Below are 27,515 nucleotides of genomic sequence, written 5' to 3'. Positions count from 1 at the left end.
CGGTGCTGCGGTGCCCTGGGAGGAAGTGGGAGCTGGAACCCTCTAAAAAGAGGGTTTCTGCTCCCCTCTCCCCCAAAAAAATTACATGCCAAATGTGTCATGTCAGGGGGTCACCTTCCCTTAAAGCAGAAGTTTCATTTTTGGATGGAACTCCGCTTTAAGAAGTGGAAATTGTTAAGAAGTGCCCGCTATCGAGAAGTACCCGGGACAAACGGTGCATGCGCCACGCATGCGCTGCATGGAACAGCACAACAGCTGATTTTATGATCAGCTGTTGACGGCGAGATGGCGCCTGCGCACAATAGCCGACAGAATACATTTTTCTGTCAGATTGTGCCCCACGCTCCCGGAGTGAGTTGATGTGGGCGAGGGGCTGGTTTCTACATGTTGTGGGTGGATTTATAAATGATGGGCAGTTGGGGGTGGAATTTGCCAGTGCTGCAAAACGAAGAATAACATAAACAGTTTTGTTTTGCAGCACTGGGAATCTTAAAAAAAAAAAATGTTTAACCTGTTGAACTGGCATCGATTGGGCTCGCTGCTTGTCCCAGGGGTGCTCCATGGTTGGAGGCGTTCGTTCACTCCGCTGGGCTCGGCGGAGTCGCCTGTGGGTCGGGGTGCCTTGCTGGCACGCTGCCGTCTCCCTGCATGGGCTTGTGATCTCCCTGCAAGACACACACACTTCTTTGCAGTACGATTTGCAATATTTTTTTGCATTCCAACCATATGAGGAAATGCTAAATATTTTAATACTAAATATTGTACTCTGGTTATTTATTAGAGCTGATACAATGTTACACAAGAAAGTAACAGCAGAAGCTGGGTAATAAAGAGTAATAAATAAGAGAATAGAAGGATAACATAAGGTGTTTGAAGGAAAGGACTCCTGGTTGTGATGGATCCCTGCAGGAATCAATGGATATGAAGACTGATCAGAGCACACTTGTATATGTGCACTACACTGCACAGACTAACCAAAACTATGGCAGCGCACTTCCTGGAGACACTTCTAGGAACACGCCCTCTCCCGGCGCCCCGCCCCTTCCACAACTCTCGGTAGCTTCTATAGCAACAGCTCTCCGCAGCACAAACTTGTGAAGGAACCGGGACAAGCTCGGAGCTCCGCGAATCTCAACCACCCGCTAGAAGGAGTGAGGGGAGAGGGCGGGACCGGCAGAGAGCGGCGGACTATGCGGGATAACGGGTGCTGGCTTTCTATGCGAGCTCTTCCATAAATCCAGTCACTACAGATCCAGCTTCATAAGAGTCGGTCGCCTAGCAACAGAGTCACTACAACTTCCCAGAGCGCTGACATTCCCTATGTGTTCACATTGAGGGTCTGCGATTAGTTCTGTACAATGGATCAGGTGAGATACTGTTTATTTCTAAGAATTGGAAGCTTTATGGTGGTAATACATGCTTTGATTTTCTTATCCGATTAATGTGCGATCTGATCAAAACAATGAAACCTGCAAAAAATCAAATAGCCATAACTTCTCTTCTGATCAATTTAGACTTGATCGTATTCAATCCAACTAAATTGATCGGTTAGGGTGGAATATTATCGATTGTTTTGCATCATTTAGCAGCACCAAGATACTTTGTTCTTTAATTCGATAGCATTTCGATCGATCAGATTATAAATTTACATGGTGGAAACAGAGGAGTGTTCCATAATTTATGATTTTAAAATGATTGTAAAGGTAAAAAAAAAACCAACCCCCCCAAAAAACAAACATGTCTATACTTACCTTCTTGGGTCCCCCACCAGCGCTCCTTACCCCTCCTCTCCGTCCAGTGCCCCCCTGGGAAGCCACTCGTGCGTTCTCGCTTCTAAGCCCTGCTGCGTCCATTGGCACAGACAGCGAGACTTGAACCTCCCACTCCCACTGGCTTGTTTTAAAAACACAAGTTTTTTTACCTTCATGCATGAAGGTAAAAAAACCTTCTGTGTGCACCAGCCCACCTAATACTTACCTGAGCTGCTTCTCGATCCAGCATGTCCATGAGAGCCTTGCCTTTCCAGGCACTTGCACTCCTGTTTGGCTTTTGGCAGCAGCGGAAGCTATTGGCTCTTGCTGCTGTCAGTGAGCCAATCAGGAGGGAGCGGGGCCAAGCCGCGGCTCCGTGTGTGGTTGGACACACAGAGGCGCAGCTCGAGAGCGCACCTACTTGGGTGCCCACATAGCAAGCTGCTTGCTGTGGGGGCACCCAGCAGGAGGGAGGGGCCAGGAGCGCCGCCATGGGACCCAAGAAGAGGAGGATCTGGGTTGCTTTGTACAAAACCATTGCACAGAGCAGGTAAGTATAACATGTTTATTATTTAAAAAAAAAACAAGGCTTTAATATCGCTTTAAAGCAAGGAATGGATTAAGGTAAAAAATGTTTAGGCTTTACAACCATTTTAAGTTCCAATCGTACCTTACTGTGAAAGGAAAGCCTAATGGTGGCCATACACACTTCAATTTTTATCTGATTGACATGCTCTTCAATCAAAAAGACTGAATCTGCAAGCAATGGAAAAGCAATAACTTCCCTTCTGATCGATTCAAATTCCATTTCGATTGGATTTGATCAAATTGAGTTGATCGGTCAGGGAGGGGGTGGATTATCAATCATTTTGCATCATTGGGATACTTTGTTCATAAATATGATTGTATTTTGATCGATCAGATAATAAAACTACATGGTGGAAACCAAGATGCGATCAATAAATTACAATAATAAGTTATGATTATATCTTAACTATTGAGCAGAATCCACTTTCCGGTGTGTGGCATATCAATCAAATGGTTTGACTATAGATCGATTATTCTTTACACAGGAGATCAATCTGAAAAGAAAAACGGTCATTTGTCGAAGCATGGACTTACTGGATTTGATCACACTCGGTCGGCCAGTGTGGAATATTATTGATCAATTTGCATCAATCAGCAGCACTGAGATACTTTGTTCATGTATACAATTGTATTTCAATTGATCATATTAGAAGCAATCAATAACTTTAGATTGTAAGTTCCAATTCTAGCTTAACTATTGATCAAAATCTATATTGGTCAAATGGGTTGTCAACCCATTTAGATTGATTATTTCTATAGGAAAAAAATCAATTGAAAACGAAATCGATAATTTATAGAAGGATGTATGGCCACCAGTAGTGTGTATTCAGAATAGGTTTCTTACCCCCAATTCCTCCAATCCTGTAACGCATCTCCCTATACTGTACAGTGTACTGCTCCTATAACTGCACTGTAATGTGTCTCTGCATGACTTTACTATAGAAAATACATTGTATATAAAGGTCCTTTCACATGGGCGATCCGATCTGGTCCGCCTGTCAGTTTTTCAAGACCTGACTGGAAGGTCCATTCCTTCCTATTAGACAGGCTGGTATAAAGGGACCTGTGTCCATTTACATCCGCTTACCCAGGGCTGGCCCAAGACATTGTGCTGTCTGGGCCCAAGACTGAAATGCTGCCTCCCCCCCAAAAAAAAATCACACCCACTAAAACGCCCCCACATCTATTATTATATATCATGATAATTAAAACTAAAATTACATTTCTCAGAAAGTCAGATTTACACAACAGCACCTTGTCTATATGCAAAATTATATGACATACCATTATGTTCAATTCCAAGGGGTGGGCTAGGTCAGTATAGGGGCAGGCTAGGGTAGTATATAGACAGGCTAGGGTAGTATATGGACAGGCTAGGGTAGAATATGGATAGGCTGGGCAGTATAGGGGCAGGCTAGGGTAGTATATAGACAGGCTAGGGTAGTATATGGACAGGCTAAGGTAGAATATGGATAGGCTGGGCAGTATAGGGGCAGGCTAGGGTAGTATATAGACAGGCTAGGGTAGTATATGGACAGGCTAGGGTAGTATATAGACAGGTTAGGGTAGTATAGGGGCAGGCTAGGGTAGTATATAGACAGACTAGGGTAGTATAGGGGCAGGCTAGGGTAGTATATAGACAAGCTAGGGTAGTATAGGGGCAGGCTAAGGTAGTATATGAGCAGGCTAGGGTTGTATATGGACGGGCTAGGGTAGTATATGGATAGGGTAGAGTAGTATATGGACAGGCTAGGGTAGTATATGGACGGGCTAGGGTAGTATATGGACAGGCTAGGGTAGTATATGGATAGGCTAGGGTAGTATAATGGCAAACTCCTGCTGTATAGTGCTTTTTAAACATGATAGGTTATGCAACATTTGGCCATCCAGCAGATCAGCAGCCACTACTACAAAAATTGATGGACACCCTTTGTGTCCTATCACACAGAACTAACTTATATTACCTCTCGGTTGCTCTCTCAGTCTTCAGTGCCTAGCCTCACGCATGCACCAGAGCAGAAGAAGGCAGGCTGGGTGTGAGGCTGGCAGCACCCCCCTCCCCCAGTTCCACCCAATAGAAATGCAAGCCTCGCAAGCTGTGCCCAAATATCGGCTGCTGGTGGAGCCGATGGGGAAGGGATCTTTCATTGCTCTTTGACACCTGTGGGTACCCTGCCACCAGAAGCACACACACCTGAGCTCTTCATGTGGGCTCGGGTGTTTAACAGCCAATGTTAGACTGTGTGCGAGCACCCTGCAACAATGAGTATGCGTGTTGAGGGCAGCAGGGCGGACATTTTACAGGGCGGTGGAGCTGTCCGGGGGTTAACCTGCCCCCCCCCCCCAGCCCAGTCCACCCCTGGATGATACACCAAAACTGCTGTAAAAAAAATCTTGGGCGTCAATTTGCCACCCCTCTCAAAGTGCCACCTGGGTCCAATGGACTCAACGGGACACATTGTAGGGCCAGCCTTGCGCCTACCTCCAGGTCTGATCAGGTTCACTAAAAAAAATTGGAAAGGACTACACCTTCTTCCATTTAGGTGGAACGGATTAGAGGTAGTCGGGTGGAAATTGATAGCAGAGTCTGTATACTCTCAGCCACCCATAGAGCAGAATTCATGTCTGCTCTGCAGAAACTGAACAGACACAGATATGTCATTTTCCACTCTGCTCCAATCAGCAGGAAATCAGCTCACAGATCCCCTGCTGATTGCAAAAGAATCCACCCTGTGTGAAAGCAGCATAACAGACATGATACAATAAAGCTTTATTCTAAAAAAAAAAAGTAACCTGACGAGTTCCATATTACTCTCTTTCAGACAAGGACTAAGGTTGCACTCGCACCTGAGCAATGCCACGCTTCACTTTTTTTTGGTGCTGCCGAGTTTTACTGCAGTCAGAGGCTCAGTAGGAGTGATTCCTTCACTTTTTGTCTGGTTAAAGCAGAACTAAACTGTACCACAAACTGAGAATGCTATTTAATTATTTAAAGCAAACTCATCATCCATTTGTTTCTGTTATAACATTTTGTAAATAAGTAATTTTTCTTCTTCACAGATGTGCACTGATGAGGTTGCACCAATGGGCACTGATAGGCTGCATTGGTGGGCACTGATGAGGCGGCACTGATAGGCACCGATGAGGAGGCACTTGTGAGCAGGCACTGATAGGCAACACTGATAGGCAGTACTGAAGGGCACTGTTTGGCAGCACTGGTGGGCAATGTTGGGGCTGCACTGATCATCAGAACACTGATGATCAGTGCCCTGATTATCAGTGTAGATGTCCCCTGTGTGGATTGCAGCTTATCGGCTCTCCTCTCCTCATGCGCTGTTAGCGTGAGGAGAGGATTGCCAATAACCGGAAAATCCTGTTTACATTGTGGTCAGCTGTGATTGGATACAGCTGGTCACATGGTAAGGAGCCACTGTGATTGGCTCTTTATCCCGATCCATGATCAGCTGCATCTGGAGGACACGACGAGCTTAGATCACAGCTGATGCACGCCGCAGGGGGCATCGCGGGAAGCACGATCACAGGAGGTCATCATATGACACCCTCCTGGCAATGTGCGACCGCTGTAGCCCTCATTTGGCTATAGCGTGGTAGTGAAGAGGTTAAAGTTGTTGTAAATCCTTACATATATCCAGTGAAGGGACTGTCCTCAGGTAACACAAACAGATGAAACAAATCCTCCCACATAAGTTGTTTCTTTCTATCTGCAGTTTTCTCTTCTCTTCATCCATTCAAAATGCTGAATTTTTAAGCTTGTCTAAGAGTTAAAAAAAAGGGGGTGGAGAGCTAAAGTTACACCTTGCTGAGCTCAGTGAGGAAAGCTCTGAGAGCTGATTGGAGGGAAGAGACACCCCCCCTTTCAGCAGCATGCAGGAACAGAGCTGAGGCTACCAATCAGCTGGAGCTCCCTCTCCTGTCACCATTTTTCTCTTGGTGTCAGAAAAAATTGTCAAAAGCGACTAATGCTGATAGCAGAGGAACGAAGCAGCAGACAGAAATGACACTGATGCCGCGTACACACGATCGGACTTTCTGGCATACTTGGTCCGGCAGACTTTCCGACGGACTTTGTCCGCCAGGTGCGCCGGACTTAAAAACGGACGGACTTGCCCACACACGACGGACTTTCGCCGGAGTTACGGCGGACTTTCAGAATGAACGGACTTGCCCACACACGGACAAGTCCGTTCATTTTGAATGTGACTCAGGTACGACGGGACTATCGGCGAGATTGACACCTTGCGAGCCCTGTCGCTGGTCATACCAGGCCCTTAGGTCTGGTATGGATTATAAAGGGAAGCCCCTACGCCGAAAAAACGTCCAGCCCGGCCGGTCAGGAAAGGGGGTGGGGACAAGCGAGCGCCCCCCCTCCTGAACCGTACCAGGCCGCATGCCCTCAACATGGGGGGTGGGTGCTTTGGGGGAGGGGCGCCCTGCGGGGCCCCCCCACCCCAAAGCACCTTGTCCCCATGTTGATGAGGACAAGGGCCTCTTCCCGACAACCCTGGCCGTTGGTTGTCGGGGTCTGCGGGCGGGGGGCTTATCGGAATCCGGGAGGAATCCGGGAGCCCCCTATAATAAGAGGGCCCCCAGATCCCGGCCCCCCACACTATGTGAATGAGTATGGGGTACATGGTACTCCTACCCATTCACCTAGGGAAAAACTGTCAATAATAAAACACACTACACAGGTTTTTAAAATAATTTATTAAACAGCTCCAGGGGGGGTTCTTCCTCCGGCTTCAGGGGTCTTCCTCCGGCTTCGGGGGTCTTCCTCCGGCTTCGGAGGTCTTCTTCCGGCTTCGGGGGTCCCTCCGGTTCCTCTTCTCCCGGCGTCCGGTTGGTTCTTCTCCGCTCTCTCTGGCCTCTTCTCCCGGTGTTCCAGTTCTTCTGCCGGCTCCTCCACTGTCTTCATGCCGCTCTTTTGCCAGCGGAGGTCCGGACTTCTGGGCTTCTTGTCTTCTTGCCTTCTTCCCTCTTCTCTTCTCCAGATGTTGACATGACGGTCTCTCTGCTGTGACGTATATAGGCGGAGACCCCGCCCCCCCTTATGACGTCACAGTCCCTGGGCATGCTGGGACTGTGACGTTTTAGGGGGCGTGGTCACCGGGTGATGTTGACAATGCCCCCTAAAACGTCACAGTCCCAGCATGCCCAGGGAGTGTGACGGCATAAGTGGGCGGGGTCTCCGCCTATATACGTCACAAAGGAGCGCTCAGAGAGCAGTCCAGCCGGAGAGAGCGTCATTTCAACATCTGGAGAAGAGAAGAGGGAAGAAGACAAGAAGTCCAGAAGTCCGGACCTCCGCTGGCAAAAGAGCGGCATGAAGACAGCGGAGGAGCCGGCAGAAGAACTGGAACACCGGGAGAAGAGGCCAGAGAGAGCGGAGAAGAACCAACCGGACGCCGGGAGAAGAGGAACCGGAGGAACCCCCGAAGCCAGAAGAAGACCCCCGAAGCCGGAGGAAGACCCCCCCCCCGGAGCTGTTTAATAAATTATTTTAAAAACCTGTGTAGTGTATTTTATTATTGACACTTTTTCCCTAGGTGAATGGGTAGGGGTACCATGTACCCCATACTCATTCACATAGGGTGGGGGGCCGAGATCTGGGGGCCCTCTTATAGGGGGCTCCCGGATTCCGATAAGCCCCTCGCCTGCAGACCCCGACAACCAACGGCCAGGGTTGTCGGAAAGAGGCCCTTGTCCTCATCAACATGGGGACAAGGTGCTTTGGGGTGGGGGGGCCCCGCAGGGCGCCCCCTCCCCCAAAGCACCCACCCCCCATGTTGAGGGCATGCGGCCTGGTACAGTTCAGGAGGGGGGGGGGCGCTTGCTCGTCCCCACCCCCTTTCCTGACCGGCCGGGCTGCGTGCTCGGATCGGGGTCTAGTATGGATTTTAGGGGGGACCCCACGCCGTTTTTTCGGCGTAGGGGGTTCCCTATAAAATCCATACCAGACCTAAGGGCCTGGTATGCCCCGCGCTTGCCGCAATAGGAAAATTTGTTTTTCCCATTGCAGCGAGCGCGAAATGCAATACCCTGCCCTTGCGTCGTATCTGGTCTGTTGGACCAGCATACAGACGAGCGGGCTTTCCATCGGACCAGCACACAGACGAGCAGACTTTCCGTCAGAAACTGAGTCCAATGGAAAGATTTATAACATGTTTCAAATCTAGGGAAAAAGTCCGCCGGAAAAGTCCGCTGGAGCCTACACACAATCGGATTGTCCGGTGGACTCTGGTCCGCCGGACCAAGTATGCCAGAAAGTCCGCTCGTGTGTACGCGGCATGAGTGCTCTTAATTGATGAGACAAGTACACATGATAATGTGAAGAAATATGCAGAAACACTGCGCTAACTAGTAAAGGGGAGTGAGTAGCTACATACAGTGTGACAACAACAATACAAAAAATGGTAAAAAATGTAGCGCATAATATGCAAACAAAAGTGAATTAGTGATAATGAAGGGTAATGGAGTCCAGACAACCATAAGTCCTTCAAAATAGTTCGGCGACCGGTAAACCCATATGTGACAAACAAAGTTCAAATTATCCAAGGCAAAAGAGGGGAAGAGATATAGTGTCCAACTGTGTGTTGACACAGATGCAATCACTCCAGATGATGGATTTTCAAGGGCTGGCACAGATCTTGTTGGTCAGTGGGTAAAGGGACATCAAGCAGGAACAACATCAATGAGTAAGTGATAAATGCATACTCTTACCGGATCCAGTGGACTCCCCTGTCAGCGACATGGAGTCTTAAAGGCAATGTGCCCCACAGGGCGGATAGGAAGATGTCCAGGCAGTGGTAACTTCTAAGATGTAGGGATCACCAAGATAGATGGTCACTACTGGAACTCACGATTGGGATCTTGAAGTTGAGATGTAACACTTATAGCGAAAACTGGACATTCACTCCCATCAGGATAATATGTGGAGAAAAAAATTGTGCTTCCACATAGTGCAGGTAAAAATTGTATTTTTATTTCTAAAACACCAAAAATATAAAACGTGATCACAATAAAATCGAGGGCAGCATGGAAAATGGTGTAACAGCCCGTACACCATTTTCCATGCTGCCCTCGATTTTATTGTGATCACGTGAATGTCCAGTTTTCGCTATAAGTGTTACATCTCAACTTCAAGATCCCAATCGTGAGTTCCAGTAGTGATCATTTATCTTGCTGATCCCTGGAGTGTCTGTGGAGTACATCTTAGAAGTTACAACTGCCTGGACATCTTCCTATCCGCCCTGTGGGGCACATTGCCTTTAAGACTCCATGTCGCTGACAGGGGAGTCCACTGGATCCGGTAAGAGTATGCATTTATCACTTACTCATTGATGTTGTTCCTGCTTGATGTCCCTTTACCCACCGACCAACAAGATCTGTGCCAGCCCTTGAAAATCCATCATCTCTTCCCCTCTTTTGCCTTGGATGATTTGAATTTTGTTTGTCACATATGGGTTTACCGGTCACCAAACTATTTTGAAGGACTTATGGTTGTATGGACTCCATTACCCTTCATTATCACTAATTCACTTTTGTTTGCATATTATGCGCTACATTTTTTACCATTTTAAGTACACACGATAGAGTAATATGCTTTGTTTATGTTTCATGTTTGATATTTTTTTTAAAATTCCAACTTATTCAATAACTGAGATTTCAGGAATATTAAAGTTGATCTCTGAGATAAGCAAATATTGTAAAAATACAAGTCATTTATATTCTCACTAAAATCTCAGTGTGCTTTGTGTATTTCTTCCAGAGCTGTGCAGCTTCCCATAATAAAGAGCAGTCATTGCTGCGCCCTCTCCCTGTGCAGGGTGACGGCTCTACTCTCTGCCCCCTATGTTCAATTTCTGCAGGCAAGCCTTTAGTGGGTGGGGCCTGCTGAGTCCCTCCCACAGCTCTGCTCTCTGCACAGGTTATGTTCAGCACAGTGGTGATGTCACTGCTATTTTTAAAATGTCATCTCTTGGTTTGCAAATTAGGTGCACACAAAGTGGATTTATATCCTTTGTGGTCAGTAAGTAATGTATGTAAGTGAAATTATTTGGAGTCTGGAGTTCACTTTTAATTCTGGACTAAAATTTCACTTTAAGTACATAGTATTCTGTAGATCACAAAGTGTCTATAAAAGAACACACGTCACACTGAAAAATAATTTTTGGGATATACTTTATGAATTTTTCTGTGATATCTTTTTGAACAGCCTGCACACTACAACAGACAGAAGCTGCCAAAGAGGCAGGCAAGATTTTTACCGCAGTTACCAGAGGTAAGACTTGCTTTTATTCTTTGTCTCCGATTCCATTACTGTACACTGCTTGTATTTGATTTGCCGCACTGACTGAACTGAGCTTTGTAGGACTAGGATATAAAAGAGGACTCATCTGTGCAGCTCTAACAGCTAATCAGAATCCTTGTCTCATTATTCAGTCACGCACTTTAAAAATGAAATAAATTGTTGCTCCTTCCAAAATCATGTTACTTGTAGTGCACTTTCATACACCAACCTCTAACTTTTCAAGTGAACCAATATGACATACGCAAGTTTTTAAAAGAAATCTGTTTCTTACCGTAATGTTTCTATTTCCTGGCTCCCCCTCATGTCAACATGCTAATGGGTTAGCTGTGCCCTCACATATACTCAGTGAAGTGAATAGCCTCAGATGATACACAGAGATGAAACAAATCCTCCTACATAGGTTTTACTTGTTTATCTGCAGCACTTCCCTACACCCCTTCAAAAGGGCAGATTGTGTTAAAATCCTTCTTCATCTGTCAGGAGCACAGAGGAGGGGGTGGAGAGGCTGCAGTTACAGTATGTGAGAGCTGATTGGAGGAAAGGAACACACCCCCTTCACACAGCAGGAGAACTGTGCTCTGAATAGACAAGCTGTGTGCTAAGCTCCCTCCCCAACACAAATTTATCTCATGTGTCTGGAAAACTTCTCAGAAGTGACTTATGCTGATAACAGAGGAACAAAGCACCAGAGAGAAATGACACTTAGAGCTTTGGAGAGAGAGCGAGATAAGTGAAAATATATGTGCTTTGTTCAGATTTCATGACAGAGGTTTACAACCACTTTAAACGCACTGTGAATGCCAGTTACAGAGCATTTATGGTGCATTAGCGGTGCATTTCAATAGACGTGAATAGAGTCAGTTGCCAGCATCTGCTAAGCTCTGCAGGCAGTGTTATTTCTGTAGCAACATGAGGCAACACTAATGCTGCTGTGTCTAAACCTTTATCCACTCTCCATGTTAACAATTGTGAAAGTTGTTGATAGGGTTTTGTGAAGTTGTAAAAATGCAACCCAACCTCCTGTTTTCAAAGCCTACATAAATGAGGCCTTCAGCTTAGTTCACACTGACAGCGGAGGGGCGGTAAAAACAGGCAGTTGATCTGCATTTTTATCTATAATCTTTATTTTGATAGATTTCACATTTTTAATGACATACAAAAAGAATTGAAAGAACAATTAAAAACTTGGTACATCAGCACATTAATATGGGTTACACAATTTATTACAGCCTAACAGTTTTCAGTTTTTACACTCAGGGTCAATAAGGTTCATAAGAGAATGTAAATAAAAAAAATTGGTGGGTTTAAAGACAAAAAGATGGAGATCGCTTGGCAGGCCAGGCGGATCGCCACATCCAGATAAAAAAACAATAAAATCCCTGTCACTTCATTTGATCAGCATTTTTATCTCCAACCTCCCTCCCAGACTGCCCACCTGTAAATTTACATGGCGGCTGCAGGGGCGAGTTCACATTGCCATGGCCGATACTTTTGTTGAGTAAATTGTAACCTGGCATGTCAAGTTTGACAGGTGGCACCACCTGTTAAACTCGCCCATTGAAGTCAATGGGACCATGCCGTAACCACATGCCAAATGGGCCTATGGTGGTTGTGGCAAGGAAGTTCAATATAAAATCCCCATTGGGATCAAAAAAAAATTCCCAGGGAATCAAAAACAGTGCACATCTGTGGCAGTATTGCCTTCTGAACACCTGTAAACCAGGTGTCAACCCTAATTTGAAAAATAATCCACTTAGATAGCTTTTCAGAGGGCGGTAATGTTTACGGTCGCGTGAAAGGGGCCTTAAGCCTAAACTTCCCTCAGGTCCCTCAGGTCCTTTGGGGCTCATGTGGGCAAAGCTGATCAAAGCTGATTAGATATTATGCTGAGGTGAGCCAGTGAGATAAGTAATCATAAATACTATAGGGGCATATTTATAAAGCTGTGAATCTGAAATTCACCACACATTCACTGCAGGTGAATCTTATAGGCACATGTGTTTCTAATGACCGTGATTAATTAACCACCAGTGAATGTTTGGTGAAAGTTGCTGCTTTATAATATGCCTCTAAAGGGTCTATTTAGTAAAATTAGGTGGACAAATGTCATAAGCATTTGCCCACCTGTCACAAAATCTGGCTATATTTTTCTTAATATGTTGATTTCCTATGATCTTCAGCTCCATCCAGTGGTATTTTTTACCGCTTTGTGGTCGCTAGATAGAGCTGATGATCATAGGAAATCAACATATTAAGCAAAATATGGCTAGAATTTGTGACAGCTAGGCTTATGACATTTGCCCACCAATTTTTTCTAAATAGCAAAATATGGTAAGAATTCGAAAGAGATGGGTGAATGCTTTTGACGTTCGTTGGTCGATTTTTGAATCCCTAAGTGTTCACATGAGACTACTAGCAAGAACCGATTCGATTTCACCTAAATTTTTGTAGTCTGGGTCAGAAAAAAATGCAGATTGATTGCTTACCATAAAGAACATTTTCTATTATGTTTCTGTTTTATATTTGTCATATTATGTTTGCCTCTTAGCATACAGTCAGCGTCTACCTTTCCTTTTGTTAGGGCAGGTTGGAACATGCAAGAGAGACACTAGCTGGTTGTTAAGAAATAAAAATACTGTTCAGTTGACACTCAACATAAAAGGCATTTATGAATGAATGAGTTACCAAGATGCCAAGAAAAACCCAGTTCCTGATGTCATCTAATGCCTCATTTACACTGGCACCAGTGGCGTCATTAAGGGGGGCCAGAGGGGGCCCTGGCCCCCCCAACATTATGCTGTGCCCCACCATGTGCCCCCTCCAATTAAAACACCATTTGTTTCTTTATGTAGCAGGTGCCCCGCATCTTGCTTGGGTTTGCGCCGAGTGGACACAGGCTCTCCTGAGAGGCAGAGCATCCCTGACAGCTCCTGTGGGGGATTTCTTCACTCCTCTGCTCGCTGACACTGTGCAATGCATAATGCAAGAGCCGCTCGCATAGCCACGGCCGCCTGATCTGCTCCACCAGTTAAGAGTGGAATACAGCTCCTCCTCCTCCTCCCACCTCTGCTCCTCCTCTGTCTTCCCGCCCACACTATCCCGGCATGCAGCTGTATCTGAAGAGAGGGGATGTGTGGGCGGGAATTATGAAATTCAGCAGCTGCAGATTCCTGGCTGTGTCTATGATTTCTGAGCTTCCAGCCTGGACCTGTGGGTGAGTGTACACTGCAGTACACTGTAATCACTGAACTGTCCTATCTCTATCCCTCTCCCTTCTCTCCCCCATCTGTCTCCCTCCCCCCCCCTCCTGTTCTTCCAAGACCTTCACAAACTTAGATGGTACGAATTTCTTTCTCGCAACCACAGATTGCAGGACAGAAATTTGCATGATTCCCCCATTAGCACAGTCAGTGCTGACAGGGGAATATCCCTCCTGCTGAACAATTGTATTTTCCTGACAAACAGTGATTATCACTAGCGGCTATAGCAACCGCTAGCGATAATCATAAGAGAATCCGGCAGGCTGGTTGTACCCAATTTGATCGATCAACTTGGTACATTCAGCCTGCTCATTAATGGTTTAAATATCAGCCAGTTCATGCTGAACCAGCCGAGATTTAAACTGTCTATGGCTGGTCTTATCTCTTAGGCAACCTGTACATTGATCACTTTTTTTATTCAACTATTAGGTTGAATGAAAAAAAAAAATGTTCCAATTCCCCCATCTACACATTCCAGGTGGATGGGGGAATCCTCCCACTGTGGAGGCAGAACTACCAGGGTTGCTGTCCTGTCCCTGCTATTGACAGCGCTGGTCTCTGTCTCACTGGCTCCCAGGGAGGAGCCAGTGACGACATCTATTGTGTTTGTGTTTGAGCACAGCAGATGCGGTGTGAGGAGGAAATTCGCTGTAAGCGTCTGACCGTTTACAATAAGCGCTAGTTGACCATTGAAATGTGAGTGTATTTGTTTGCACCTTACATCCTTTGTCGGTTTTTAATCATTGCGCAATGATGCATTTCTCTTGTTTCATGTGGGAATCCATATAAATGGATAAGCGAGAGAAGCGGCAAGAGATATCAACTGAACACTATTGATAAACTGACCGTTTGGCAGGAGTGGTTTCTTGCAGAAAACAAAGGGAAACTATTGTTTGTTTTTTTCATTTTTAGCCCTCATTCACGGAGCCCGCCTCGGTCCGCCGGCTCAGCGAGAGATCAGTCCGTTGATCTCCGCTGAGCCGGCGGATGACAGGTCCCTCTCTGATCACTGAGCAGGGAGGGGCTTGTCAGGCGCCGCTGCTGCCTATGGAGGGATCGGATGAAAATGGACAGCATGTCCGATTTCGTCAGATCTCACCCGATCCTCCAGCGACGGATCTGGACGTAGGGCCATCTGTCTGCTTTAAGCGGATCGGACGGGGTCGGATGTCAGCGGACATGTCTCCGCTGACATCCGTCGCTCCATAGGCTAACATGGAGCGCCCGTTCAGGTCCGCCGTCAAAACTGACAGGCGGATCTGAACGGTCCGATCGTGTGAAAGGGGCCTTACTCTCTGAATAGATTAACATCTGTGGCTAACCTGGTGTGATTGAGGGTAATTAGTCCCCATCATCAGTGCTTTGAAGACATTTAGTATCACTATATTATATTTTTATTTTTGTATATAACTTTGTATTTAGTTTACTTGCACTGGGCACATAGAGGGATATCAGTCCCGTCACTATTATCAACATCACATTAGTAGTATTTTAAAAATATTATTTGAAGTTTTAACTGTGCCTTAATAGAAGGTTGATTACAGCACTATTGTTTTCTACATTTATCACTTCTGAATGTCCAGGGTACAAAGGTACATAGAGGACCACAGAATCCATTTAGATCCATTTCAGACCTGACGCTAATGTGCAATTGTTTATATCATTGTTTGTCCTGGTTAATACATATGAGTAAGCTTTCGTTGGGGCACTTCATTCATGTGTTTGTCACAGCAACCTGATGTATTAAAAGTATTGGTTGGAAAAAAAAAACACCTTCATGTAAAGCAGGGGTAGGCAACCTTTGAGAGGTGGTGATCTACCTGAACAACACTGAAAAGATCAAAGGTCAAAATAAAAAACTAGCAAAGCATGAAAAAATAGTAAGGAAAACGTAGAACATTATAATAAAACGAGTGTCACTGTAAAAATATAAACTTAGCCTACCTTACAAGTGGACAGTGTCAGTCAGTAGAGTAGTGGACATTGTCAGTATTTTTATTTTGTATTTTATTTTTATTTTATTTATCATTATTATTTATTTTTTATTATTATTTTTTACAATTTTATTTTTCTTTATCGTACATCAGGGGACACAGAGCAGCAATAGTAATTACTATGTGGGTTATACGCCACCTATAGGTAAATGGACACTTGCACACCCAAAGACAGGAAGGCCCCCTCTATATAACTCCTCCCATACAGAAAGTACCTCAGTTTTTTCGCCAGTGTCTTCAAGGTGATGGTTATGGATTACATGTGCTCTTGGAGCATACTTAGAGGTCTGGACAGTTCTATTAGGAATCATGGACCTCAATCAGATCCATTTGAAAAAATCTGTCAGCCAAAAATGGATGGTACCCGAGCCTCATGGGAAGAAGAGAAGATTCCTCTAGCTTTTTGCCTGTAATGCAGCCTTACGGCGCTGGACCCTGCATAATGGAAACCTGTGCAGTATTTGTTCTGACCAAGGTGCTTTCCTGCAGGGTGCTATACAGGTCCAGGGAAGTGGACCCCACATTAAGGGGGACCCAGTCTCTAAAGGTCTTTTATGACAAATCTCGCCATGATGGGTGAAGATTGGACTCCTGTTATGTTCAGAGTCCTGCAGCAGGAATGTTAAGTCTGCATTTGTTTGCAGTTTCTCTTAAAAAAAACAGAGTTCTGACAGTCTGTTCCCCCGGTGGCCACTGGGAGCAGTGTGCAGTTTAATCACGCTATGTACTCTTACTCGTGTGGGCTGCTGTTTCTCCTCCAGCCACTAGAGGGTGCAGTCTCTCTCAGTATGGCCTATTTTTATATAGGCAGGAAGTGGAAGGGCAGCCATGCCTTGCGGCCACAGGTTCGGTAGGCCTCTGGAGACATAGATGCAGCCTAAGGATAAAGTGTGAGTACTTACTATGGGAGAACTATGTGAAGACAAGTCAAGATTATATGCTGCATATTTACTGCTTATCCGGGGGGACTGTACAACTGTAAGTTGAAACACCCCTGGATGGTTAGCAGTTCATTTTAAAGTGTTGACTGCTCTATAAGCAGGTGCGGCGTAGTATACATGCTTGCAATCTTTTTGCTTAAATGCATGTTTAAATATACACGTTTAGGAAAACGTGAGCATGGATGCATTTTTAAGGAGTTAGACATCAAAGAAATCCTGAACAGCCACACTCCAAAAATATTTGCCTTTATTCAATAAAGTGTCGTCCAAAATACAGGTCACAGCAGAGTGGAACAAAGCTTACACGTTTCGCACTACACAGAGTGCTTAATCATAGCTATGACTAAGCACTCTGTGTAGTGCGAAACGCTTGGCTTAATCATGCAGGTCTAGTATGGGGCTAACTGCAGTTAAGCGGGTGCCTGCTTGCAATCTAGCTGAAACGCACATTTGCTGGAACACACGGTTGCTGAAACGCACAGTTGCTAAAGATACATGATCATGGTTGCACAAGGATGCATGGTTGCACAAAGATGCATGTTTTTTCATGTTTTGCATAAATATACATGGTTATACATGTTTGCATAGAGATACATGATCATGGTTGCAGAGAATGCATGGTTGCACAAGCATGCATGGATATTAATGTTTGCATAAATGTGCATGGCCGCATAAAGATGCATGTTTAGACATGTTTGTATAGATATACATGATTTTACATGGTCACATAAAGATACTTGGTCGCATAAAGATACATGGTTGCATAAAGATGCATGTTTAGACATGTTTGTATAGATATACATGATTTTACATGGTCGCATAAAAATACATGGTCACATAGAAATGCTTGATCGCATAAAGATACTTGATTGCATAAAGTTACAAGGGTGCATAAAGATACATGTTTATACATGTTTACTTAAATATAAATGGTTATACATGTTTACATAAGGATTTATGTTTGCATAAAGAGGCTTGATCGCATAAAGATGCTTGATCGCATAAAGATACTTGATCGCATAACGATACAAGTTCACATAAAAATACACGATCGCATAAGGATGCATGATCACATAAAGATACATGATTGCATAAAGATGCATGTTTATACATGTCTGCATAGATACGTGTTACATAATGTTGTATAAACATGTTTCATAAATGCTTGCGAGAACGCTTGTTTCCATGGGCACATGTTGAATGAATGCGTGTGTTAGGTCAGTCTCTGAGGTGGTTTGTTCCATCTTTAGCCAGCAGAAACCTGGCAGGCAAGTGCACCTCTTGGGACTGTCTGGGTCTGTTACAGAGTCGTCCATCTTTGCCTTACATTTGCTCTTGGAGCAGAAGTTATAAGCTCATTATTGTGAGACAATTAAATGGTGGCAGTTCTAAAGTCAAATAGGGACATGAGGTCTATATTAAGATCTCAAGCCCCTGAACATCCTTCTGTTTTCAGATAGGCTAGACTGTTCAGTGAGGACCTCTCTGCAATAGGTAGTTTTCAGGGTCCATAATCATCTGTAAACCCTCATCTTCATGTGGTGGTTTCCAGGCTCATCAAAGATTTCTTTAATTGCAGTGGAAAGCCTTTTTTGTGAATCTTCCCTTTTGGTTGGCCACAGCTCCAGAGGGTTCTCAAAGCATCTAGCCCCAGTGCTGGGCTTGCTGAAGGCACTTCAATAATCTTTGCTTAAGAAGCAGTCAATTCCAGGGGTTCCTTTCATATATTTCTACAGGAGGAAGCTGTGTTTAGGTCAAATCACATTCTCTACCTACAGCCCTACTCCAGGTCTTGGAAGAGGTTCATCCCCTGTCTGGAACTTGAAGATCCAGGCATTGCATTGCCGGAAGGCTCTGTTTCCGGGGTGTTACAGAGCAAAAAGAATGGTGCTTGATATTCTTGCTTTTCAGGAATTTGGAAAATAATAACCACTGATGCCAGTCTCTTTAAGTTGACTTGAGGCTGGCTACAGTTCAGTGGGCTTGGTCTCCACAGGGGAGAATACTGTCCAATAAGCTTGGCCAGTTTTCCTTGCTATGGATTATAGGACAAACCTGTTGTAGGTCCAATCCAGAAATGCCTCTGCGAGCTTAGATATATATATATCTGTCATCCACCAGGCGCACCAGAGGTCATGCGACCCAGAGAGGTGTACCACATTCTGTCTGGGACAGTACAAAAGCTGTCTCTATCCCCAATACATATTCCAGGTATAGGATAGTGGCTAGGGGAACTCTGAAGGGAAATTTTCTAGATCCCAAGTTCTGCAACAGTTTGGGGCAGGTGTGTCCGGGACAAGAGTCCCACTGCCAATAAGTGTACATGTACTAGTAACACCTTATTTGACGTTTTTGTTCCCTGTTTTGGATTCTGCCACATCCTCTGCGAAGAATCCGTAAGGTGGAACACTAATATTAATGTTTGCCGAATTAGCCCAGGGGGGCTTGGTACACAGACATAGCGAGTCTTGCAGGGGTTGCTCCTTGAACACTCCCAGTCCAGCAGGACCTGATGGTCTTGAGTCCTGTTTCTCAGCACTATTGAGCCCCTGGAAGCCAGCTTCGGGGAACTTCAATTACAGGACTTGAAAATATATTTTTTTGCCTGGCGTGAAGCCAGGAAGTGACACCCGCAGAAATACGTGGGTGGGAGATTTTCTTTTTCTCCAATCGGTAGAGAAAAAGAGTTTTGGGCTTAAATACCGTTAAGGGTCAGAGTTCGTCCTTATCCATTTTTTTCCAGGGGCCTTTGTTCTCACTCCTTGTTTCATACCTCATACAGCATATAACTTGGACAGTCCCGCCTGTCAGGCCATTCTTGTGTCCTTGGGACTTGATTTGATCTTGACTGTCCATTGTAGAGGCCACTTTTTGAACCAATCAAGGGGATTCTGTTGGTCCTTTTATCTCAGAAGGTGGCTTCTTTGGTTGTTATCACTTCACGAAGTGGAGTGTCAGTGTTGGCGGCTCTTTCATGCAAGGAGCCATTTTTGGTCTCGCATCATAAGGTGATATTGCGTCCTCACCCATTTTTATTGCCTAAAGTGGTTTCTAGTTTTTCACTTGAATAAGGACAGTGTCTTGCCTTTTATTTTTCTCCCAATCCGCAGTCGGCATGAGAAAGATCGATACGTACTCTAGAGGTAATTCAGACCCTCAGGGTCTACTTGAGTTGTCGGCACAAGTTAGGAATCCTGTTTTTTGCTGCCAGAAGAGCCCAGGAAGGGCAGGAGGCATCCAGGTTGAATATTTAGCAGTGGATCTGCAAGTTGTCAATGATGCCTATGGTTTAAAAAAAAAAAAACTATTCTTTTTCTGGGGAGAGATTCTCTACTAGGTGTGGGAGTATCTTGGGCCATCCATCATCGGATGTCAGTGGCCCAAGTGTACAAGATCACTATTTGTTTTTTTGTTTATACATCTACAGGGTTTTTACTAGGTTGATGTTAATCACGTAGAAGATACTGCCTTTAGCCTCACCGTATTACAAATAGCAGAGTAGGTCCTTCTTTGGTGGCAGTTTCTATGATGGTGTCTCCCTCCCCTCAGGGACATTGCTTTGGGACATCCCATATAGTAATTACTATGGCTGCTCTGTGTCCCATGATGTACGATAAAGAAAATAGGATTTTTAATACAGCTTACCTGTAAAATCTTTTTCTTCGAGTATATCACGAGACACAGAGGTCCCTCCCCTCTTGCTGGGATATACATTGCTTTGCTACAAAACTGAGGTATTTTCTGTATGGGAGGGGTTATATAGAGGGGGACTTCCTGTCTTTGGGTGTGCCAGTGTCCATTCACCTATAGGTGGCGTATAACCCATTTTGTTCCTTCCATGCTCCGCTTTGCATATGTGGGAGGAGCAGTCTGGGGGTCAGCAAGGAAGGACTACTACAATCTACCCGACTCCTGCCTGTGATCGATGGGTAGATTGCAATCGATGGGTTGTTGACCCCTGATGTCAAGGATGTAAGGCTATATTGACAATAACCTGTGATCAGGTTATTTACAGTGCCTTGAAAAAGCATTCATACCTCTTGAAATGTTCCACATTTTGTCATGTTACAACTAAAAACGTAATGTATTTTATTGGGATTTTATATGATAGACCAACACAAAGTGGCACATAATTGTGTAGTGGAAGGAAAATAGTAAATTGTTTTAAAATCTTTTTACAAATAAATATCGGAAAAGTGTGGCATGCATTTGTATTCAGCCCCCATGAGTCAATACTTTGTAGAACCACCTTTCGCTGCAATTACATCTGCAAGTCTTTCTGGGGATGTCTCTACCAGCTTAGCACATCTATAGAGTGAATTTTTTGCCCATTCTTCTTTACAAAATAGCTCAATCTCTGTCAGATTGCATGGAGAGCATCTGTGAACAGCAACTTTCAAGTATTGCCACAGATTCTCAATTGGATTTAGGTCTGGACTTTGACTGTGTCATTCTAACACATGAATATTCTTTGATCTAAACCATTCCAATGTAGCTCTGGCTGTATGTTTAGGGTTGTTGCCCTGCTGGAAGGTGAACCTCCACTCCAGTCTCAAGTCTTTTGCAGACACTAACAGGTTTTCTTCTAAGATTGCCCTGTATTTGGCTCCATCCACCTTCCCATCAACTCTGACCAGCTTCCCTGTCCCTGCTGAAGAAAAGCATCCCCACAACATGATGCTGCCATCACCATGTTTCACGGTGGGGATGGTGTGTTCAGGGTGATGTGCAGTGTTAGTTTTCTGCCACACACAGCGCTTTGCTTTTAGGCCAAAAAATTCAATTTTGGTCTCATCTGACCAGAGCACCTTCTTCCACGTGTTTGCTGTGTCCCCCACATGGCTTCTCGCAAACTGCAAATGGGACTTCTTATTGCTTTCGTTCAACAATGGCTTTCTCGCCACTCTTCCATAAAGGCCAGATTTGTGGAGTGCACGGCTAATAGTTGTCCTGTGGACAGATTCTCCCACCTGAGCTGTGGATCTCTGCAGCTCCTCCAGAGTTACCATGGGCCTCTTGGCTGCTTCTCTGATTATTGCTCTCCTTGTCCGGCCTGTCAGTTTAGGTGGATGGCCATGTCTTGGTAGGTTTGCAGTTATGCCATACTCTTTCCATTTTCAGATGATGGATTGAACAGTACTCCGTGAGATTTTCAAAGTTTGGGATATGTTTTTATAACCTAACCCTGCTTTAAACTTCTACAACTTTATCCCTGACCTGTCTTGTGTGTTCCTTGGCCTTTATGATGCTATTTGTTCACTAAGGTTCTCTAACAAACCTCACAGAACAGATGTATTTATACAGAGATTAAGCTACACACAGGTGGACACTATTTACTAATTAGGTGACATCTAAAGGCAATTGGTCGCACTAGATTTTAGTTAGCGGTATCAGAGTAAAGGGGGCTGAATACAAATGCACGCCACACTTTTCCGATATTTATTTGTAAAAAAATTTGGAAACCATTTATTTTCCTTTCACTTCACAATTATGTGCCACTTTGTTTTGGTCTATCACATGAAATCCAAATAAAATACATTTACGTTTTTGGTTGTAATGTGACAAAATGTGGAAAATTTCAAGGGGTATGAATACTTTTTCAAGGCACTGTAAATGCAGGTGAAATTATCTGGGAAGTACTAACAAACATGATGCTTCTCAGATCCAGTTCTCCTGTGGCTGTAATACATAGCAGCTGAGCGCCATACTGAATAGAACTCACATTTAGAGACATATGCCCAAAATACAGAAGTTCTGTTTTCCTGAAAGCATACAGCTCTAAACCTGAATACCACTCAGTACAGCGTACAGCCACTGCATATTTTAGCCTGTCATAGATTGTGACCGGGTGCTGACAGTGGGGCTGAAGGCTGCACCTATACCTCCCAGGCACCCAAAAATTCTAGGATTTGTAGCTGACGGCCAAACCCCCTGTAGGCATGAGGCCTTCTTTTGATCTAGCAAATGAGGAAAATGACACATTTGTTTGTGAATCCTTTTAGGTGAGTTCCAAGCCTGAGTGGAAGAAAAACCAGCCCTCATTTCTTCTAAAAGAAGAGAGGGATAATGAACCACAAGAGGTCAATAGGTCTTATGGCTTCACACCTGGTAAGTGAAAGTATTATTTTCTAGTAATGTTATGATTTTGGTTTTATCTGCATTAGTTTTATTTTTAAACAAATATTAAATATTATGCATTTAATTTCTAAGAAAGCTTTGGATTTTATGAAGGAGTTCACAAAATGCAAAGTGTTCTGTGATTTAGCAGGGGAGAGGAGGTGTGGGCAGTTCAGCTGTGAACAACGTTATGCCTGATGTGTAGGACACCTGTACCTGGAGTGTCGAAAGTGTTCCAGTCTACAGCTGTCAGTCTCCAGCTCTCTGCTCTGCCCGTCCCCCTGCCATCGTTCTGCCCCCCATACTCACTGGAGTGCTGGGCTGTGGAGGCGGTGGGAGGGGTTGGCTCATGCTCTCAGCAGGTCGCTGAGAGGCTGTGCCAGTTGTCGATCCAGACTTCTGGGTGGATCCTGACCATACGCTGCCGGCTGAAAACGGATCACGGGAGGGCAGAATGAACTGCACTCCTGTGATATATAGAAGAAGTATGGTCAAAATACAGAGGCCCTTTAGAATAAAAATATGGTAGTTCCCATTTGTTAGGTTGCATAATATTTGTGCAGCTGTTTTCAAATCTAAATTTTCATTTTAAAAAAAAAAAGTTAAAACACAAAATACTATAATCTCCATTTTTTTGCATAAAAAAGGGTGAGGTTGTGTCAAATAAATAGATGGCAAACATGTTAAGCCTCAAAACTGCATTCATGTGCAAAACAACTAAAAGTTATAGTACCCAAAGTTATAGGTAGGCGACACTTTACATTTTTATACAGCTCATCAGTTTAATAGTAAATGAGGGACTTAGAATTATTGCTCTCACTCTGGTGAGTGTGGATATATATATAACGTGTCACTCAATCGTTTATATGCACAGTCTATTACAAACAAATCCTGCCTCATTCATGACCATATCCTGGATAAATGTCTGGACTATATGTGCATTACAGAGACCTGGCACCAACCAAATATCTTTTCCTCTTTAAATGAGAGCTGTCCCCAAGGATATAGCTACCTCCAAAAAGCAAGCAGCACAGGGTGTGGTGGGGGCCTATTAGTTATCCATCGCAGCGATCTGGAGCTATCTCTACAACCATTGCCTGAATTGTCTTCATTTGAATGCCTTGCATTTAAATGTAAGTCCCCTTCCCCTGTGTTGTTCCTCCTCATTTATCGACCTCCAAAACCAAACCCATTATTTATCACTGAGATATCGAATCTTCTCACAACTTTCTGCACATCCTCTGCTGATGTTATAATTTTGGGTGATATGAACATCCACGTTGACACTCCCTCTTGCTGTTTTGCAGCTTAATTTCTTCAACTATTGCATTGTTTTAATTTAAAACAATTTGTTGATGGGCCCACACATACCAGGGGGCATACCTTGGATCTGGTCATTACAAATTCTGCTCCTCTTACAAACCTGCAGGTGTATGACCTAGATGTGTCTGATTACAAGGACATTTCCATGGATTTGCCATCCCCATCTAGCCTCTACAAGCGTAAACGGAATATCTGTTTCAGAAACCTAAAAAATATAATCCCAGAACTCTTGGCAGCAGATTTTCATCATCTTTCCACACATTTTTCATCAGCCGACGAAGCAGTGGATTATTACAACAGTCAACTTAGCAGCCTTTTGGACCTCCATGCCCTTGTTAAAACAAGAACAGTCACCTTCACCCGCTCAGCTCCCTGGTTCACAGATGAGCTTCATAAGATGAAGGCAGCAGGGCGGGTCCTTGAGCGGCGCTTCAAAGCATCTGGCCTTACTGTCCATAAACAAATTTACCGGGAGCAACAACATAAATATGCACAGTCCCTCAAAGAGGCAAGGTCACAGTTTTATTCCAATGTCATCAGAAACAGTCCAGGAAATTCTTAGCAGCTTTTCTCTCCTCTAAACCACCTTCTTTAACCAAAATCCCCTCCACTTACTGCAATTACAGAAGAGCAGTGCAATAAATTTATAGATTTTTTTCACATCAAAAATCGCACATATTCGCTCTGCCCTTTCTGGTCCTCCCACCCAAATTGTTCCCCCAACATATATCGTCTCCCAACCCCTAAACTGCTTTCCTGAGGTATCATCAGAAGAGGTGCAGAATATTGTCAGGAAGATGAAACCCTCCACTTGCCCCCTGGACCCTCTCCCAACCTCCCTGGTAAAAACTAATATCACTGTCCTGAGTCCCCTGATCACAGCTGTTATAAATCATTTCCTTCAAACTGGTCACGTTCCCCCTGTTTTAAAAAATGCCATTATTAGACTATTGCTTAAAAAACCCACTCTTGATCCGGAAGTCCTATCCAATTATAGGCCTATCTCCAATCTCCCTTTCATATCAAAAGTACTTGAGAAAGCAGTTGCTACTTACCTTCAGGACCATCTTAAACATAATAACCTTTTTGAAAAATTTCAGTCAGGTTTCCGCCTTGCTCATAGTACAGAGACTGCCCTCGTCAGAGTTACAAATGACCTCCTCATATTATCCGATGCTGGCTCTCCCTCCCTCCTCATCCTTCTGGACCTTTCTGCTGCATTCGATACTGTTGACCATGGTATTCTTTTAAACCGGCTCCATCTTACCACTGGACTAAATTATACAGCTTTCAGTTGGTTTAAATCATACCTCACAAACCAGACAGAATACATCTCTCTGGGCCATTTCAAATCAAATTCACATACAGTTACTTGTCCCCCAGGGGTCAGTTCTTGGCCCCATCCTTTTCATCCTCTATCTTGCCCCCATTGGCCAAATTATCAGCCACCACAAAATTTCGTTCCAGTGCTATGCTGATGACACACGGCTATATGTAAATGCAACATCTGAAACTCCATCTTTACAGTCATCCCTATTAGTACTCACTACCTGTCTTGAGGAGATAAAGGTATGGATGGAGCACAACTATCTTCAACTAAACAGTTCTAAAACTGAAGTCATCCTGATTGGCACTCCTCACCAGACCAAATTATCATCCATAACCAGCATCACCTTTTCCAGGTCTAACATCCCTTTTTCATCAATAGTCACAAATCTTGGTGTAAAAATGGACTCCGAACTCACTTTTGAGGCCCATATAAATCACCTATGCAAGACCTCTTTCTATCACCTCCATAATATCTCTACACTCCGTTCCATTCTCTGCCTCTCAGATGCCGAAAAGCTGGTTCATGTTTTTGTCTCCTCCAGATTGGACTACTGTAACGCACTTCTCATTGGGACTTCTAGAAAGAGTCTGCAGAGGCATCAGTGCATTCAAAACTCTGCAGCAAGGATCCTGATGAGAGTGCGGAAACATGAGCACATTACCCCATTCTCCACTCACTCCACGGGCTTCCTGTCTCCGCCAGGATTGAGTATAAGGTTTCTCTCCTCACACACCAATGTATCCATGGATATGCCCCTCCCTACCTTAAAGAACGTCTCAAACCATTAAACAGAACACGTGCCCTCCGCTCCACTCACTCAAACCTTCTTCTAGACTCAGCAGAACTAGACTCAGGACAATGGGAGACAGGGCTTTTTGTGCAGCTGCCCCGCACCTGTGGAATGCACTACCTGATACCTTGAGGGCTCCTCAATCTACTGACTGTTTTAGAAAAGATCTTAAGACATTTCTTTTTAGCAAAGCCTTTTGTCCATTTTAGATGTTCGTTTCATTGTATTAATTGCTCAATTTTCTTTCTTGTTTTAACTTGTAGCACTTTGAGACCTTTTGATGAAAAGCATACTATAAATAAAATGTATTATTATTATTATTTATTATTACATGCATGTAAGCGCTCTACATCAATTTTTGTATTTATGTGTGTGTGTGGGGTGATGGGAGTCCTTTTAATTTTTTTTTTTGTACTTTTATTTAAGCACTCTATGTGATAGATACCACCCAAGACTCCAGATGTCTCCCCTTCCCCTCTGCTCCACCTGACCAAATACAGAGTTGTGCTTGATCAGCTGTTTGCATGGCTTTCTGGCCAAGAGTTGGAAAGCTCTGAACAAAAAGTGCTTAAAGCTGAGAACTTTCAATTCACACTTGTATAGAAGACCTTGGGGAAGAGAAGTTCTGCCATGTCTTTCCCCTCAGAAACCACAGGCCAAAGGGCAGCACCACATAAGATCAGTAAAAGCATTCAGGCAGCTCTACAACCGTTGGCTTGTTTTAACCACTTAAGATCCTGGATGTAGCAGACGAGCCCAAAGAGCTCAAATTGTTAGTAAATAATCGGTCTAAATCTCAGCATAGTGCCAGGATTAAGTGTTATCTAAAAACAGATTTTTTTTTACTCCAGTATGACATTGATTTCTGAAACCTTAAAACCTTTAAATTCATTAAAGGCTTGTTCTCATCATCTATAGACACTCATCATTAGTCATTCATAGGCAGCTTTATAGTTTATCAATGAATGCAAAGCTTCCTTTAATTGTCTGAAAGTCAGAGAGACGGGCTGATGACTTCTTGATCTCTAACAGAAGAAGCTTTGTATTCATTGATAGAATACAAAGCTGCCTATGAATGGCTGAGTGCGCCTC

At 44.2% G+C, this 27,515-nt stretch overlaps 1 protein-coding gene across 2 annotated transcripts in view; it reads left to right on the top strand.

Annotated features, from left to right (window-relative positions):
* Nucleotides 1–1,048: 1,048 nt before the first annotated feature.
* Nucleotides 1,049–27,515, top strand: part of DNAH7 (dynein axonemal heavy chain 7) — a 607,644-nt gene continuing 581,177 nt past the window's right edge. For both annotated transcript variants that reach the window (XM_073633106.1, XM_073633105.1), the window contains exons 1-3: nt 1,049–1,367; nt 10,573–10,638; nt 22,866–22,971. In XM_073633106.1, the coding sequence (XP_073489207.1) occupies nt 1,359–1,367; nt 10,573–10,638; nt 22,866–22,971 (181 nt within the window). In that variant the 5' untranslated portion in view covers nt 1,049–1,358. The remainder of the gene's footprint in view (nt 1,368–10,572; nt 10,639–22,865; nt 22,972–27,515) is intronic.

This window comes from Aquarana catesbeiana, linkage group LG06, assembly GCF_042186555.1.
Source record: "Aquarana catesbeiana isolate 2022-GZ linkage group LG06, ASM4218655v1, whole genome shotgun sequence".
NCBI classification, from domain to species: Eukaryota; Metazoa; Chordata; class Amphibia; order Anura; family Ranidae; genus Aquarana; species Aquarana catesbeiana.
The sequence above is the reverse complement of the archived record's forward strand: the minus strand, read 5'-3'. Positions and strand labels throughout refer to the sequence as shown.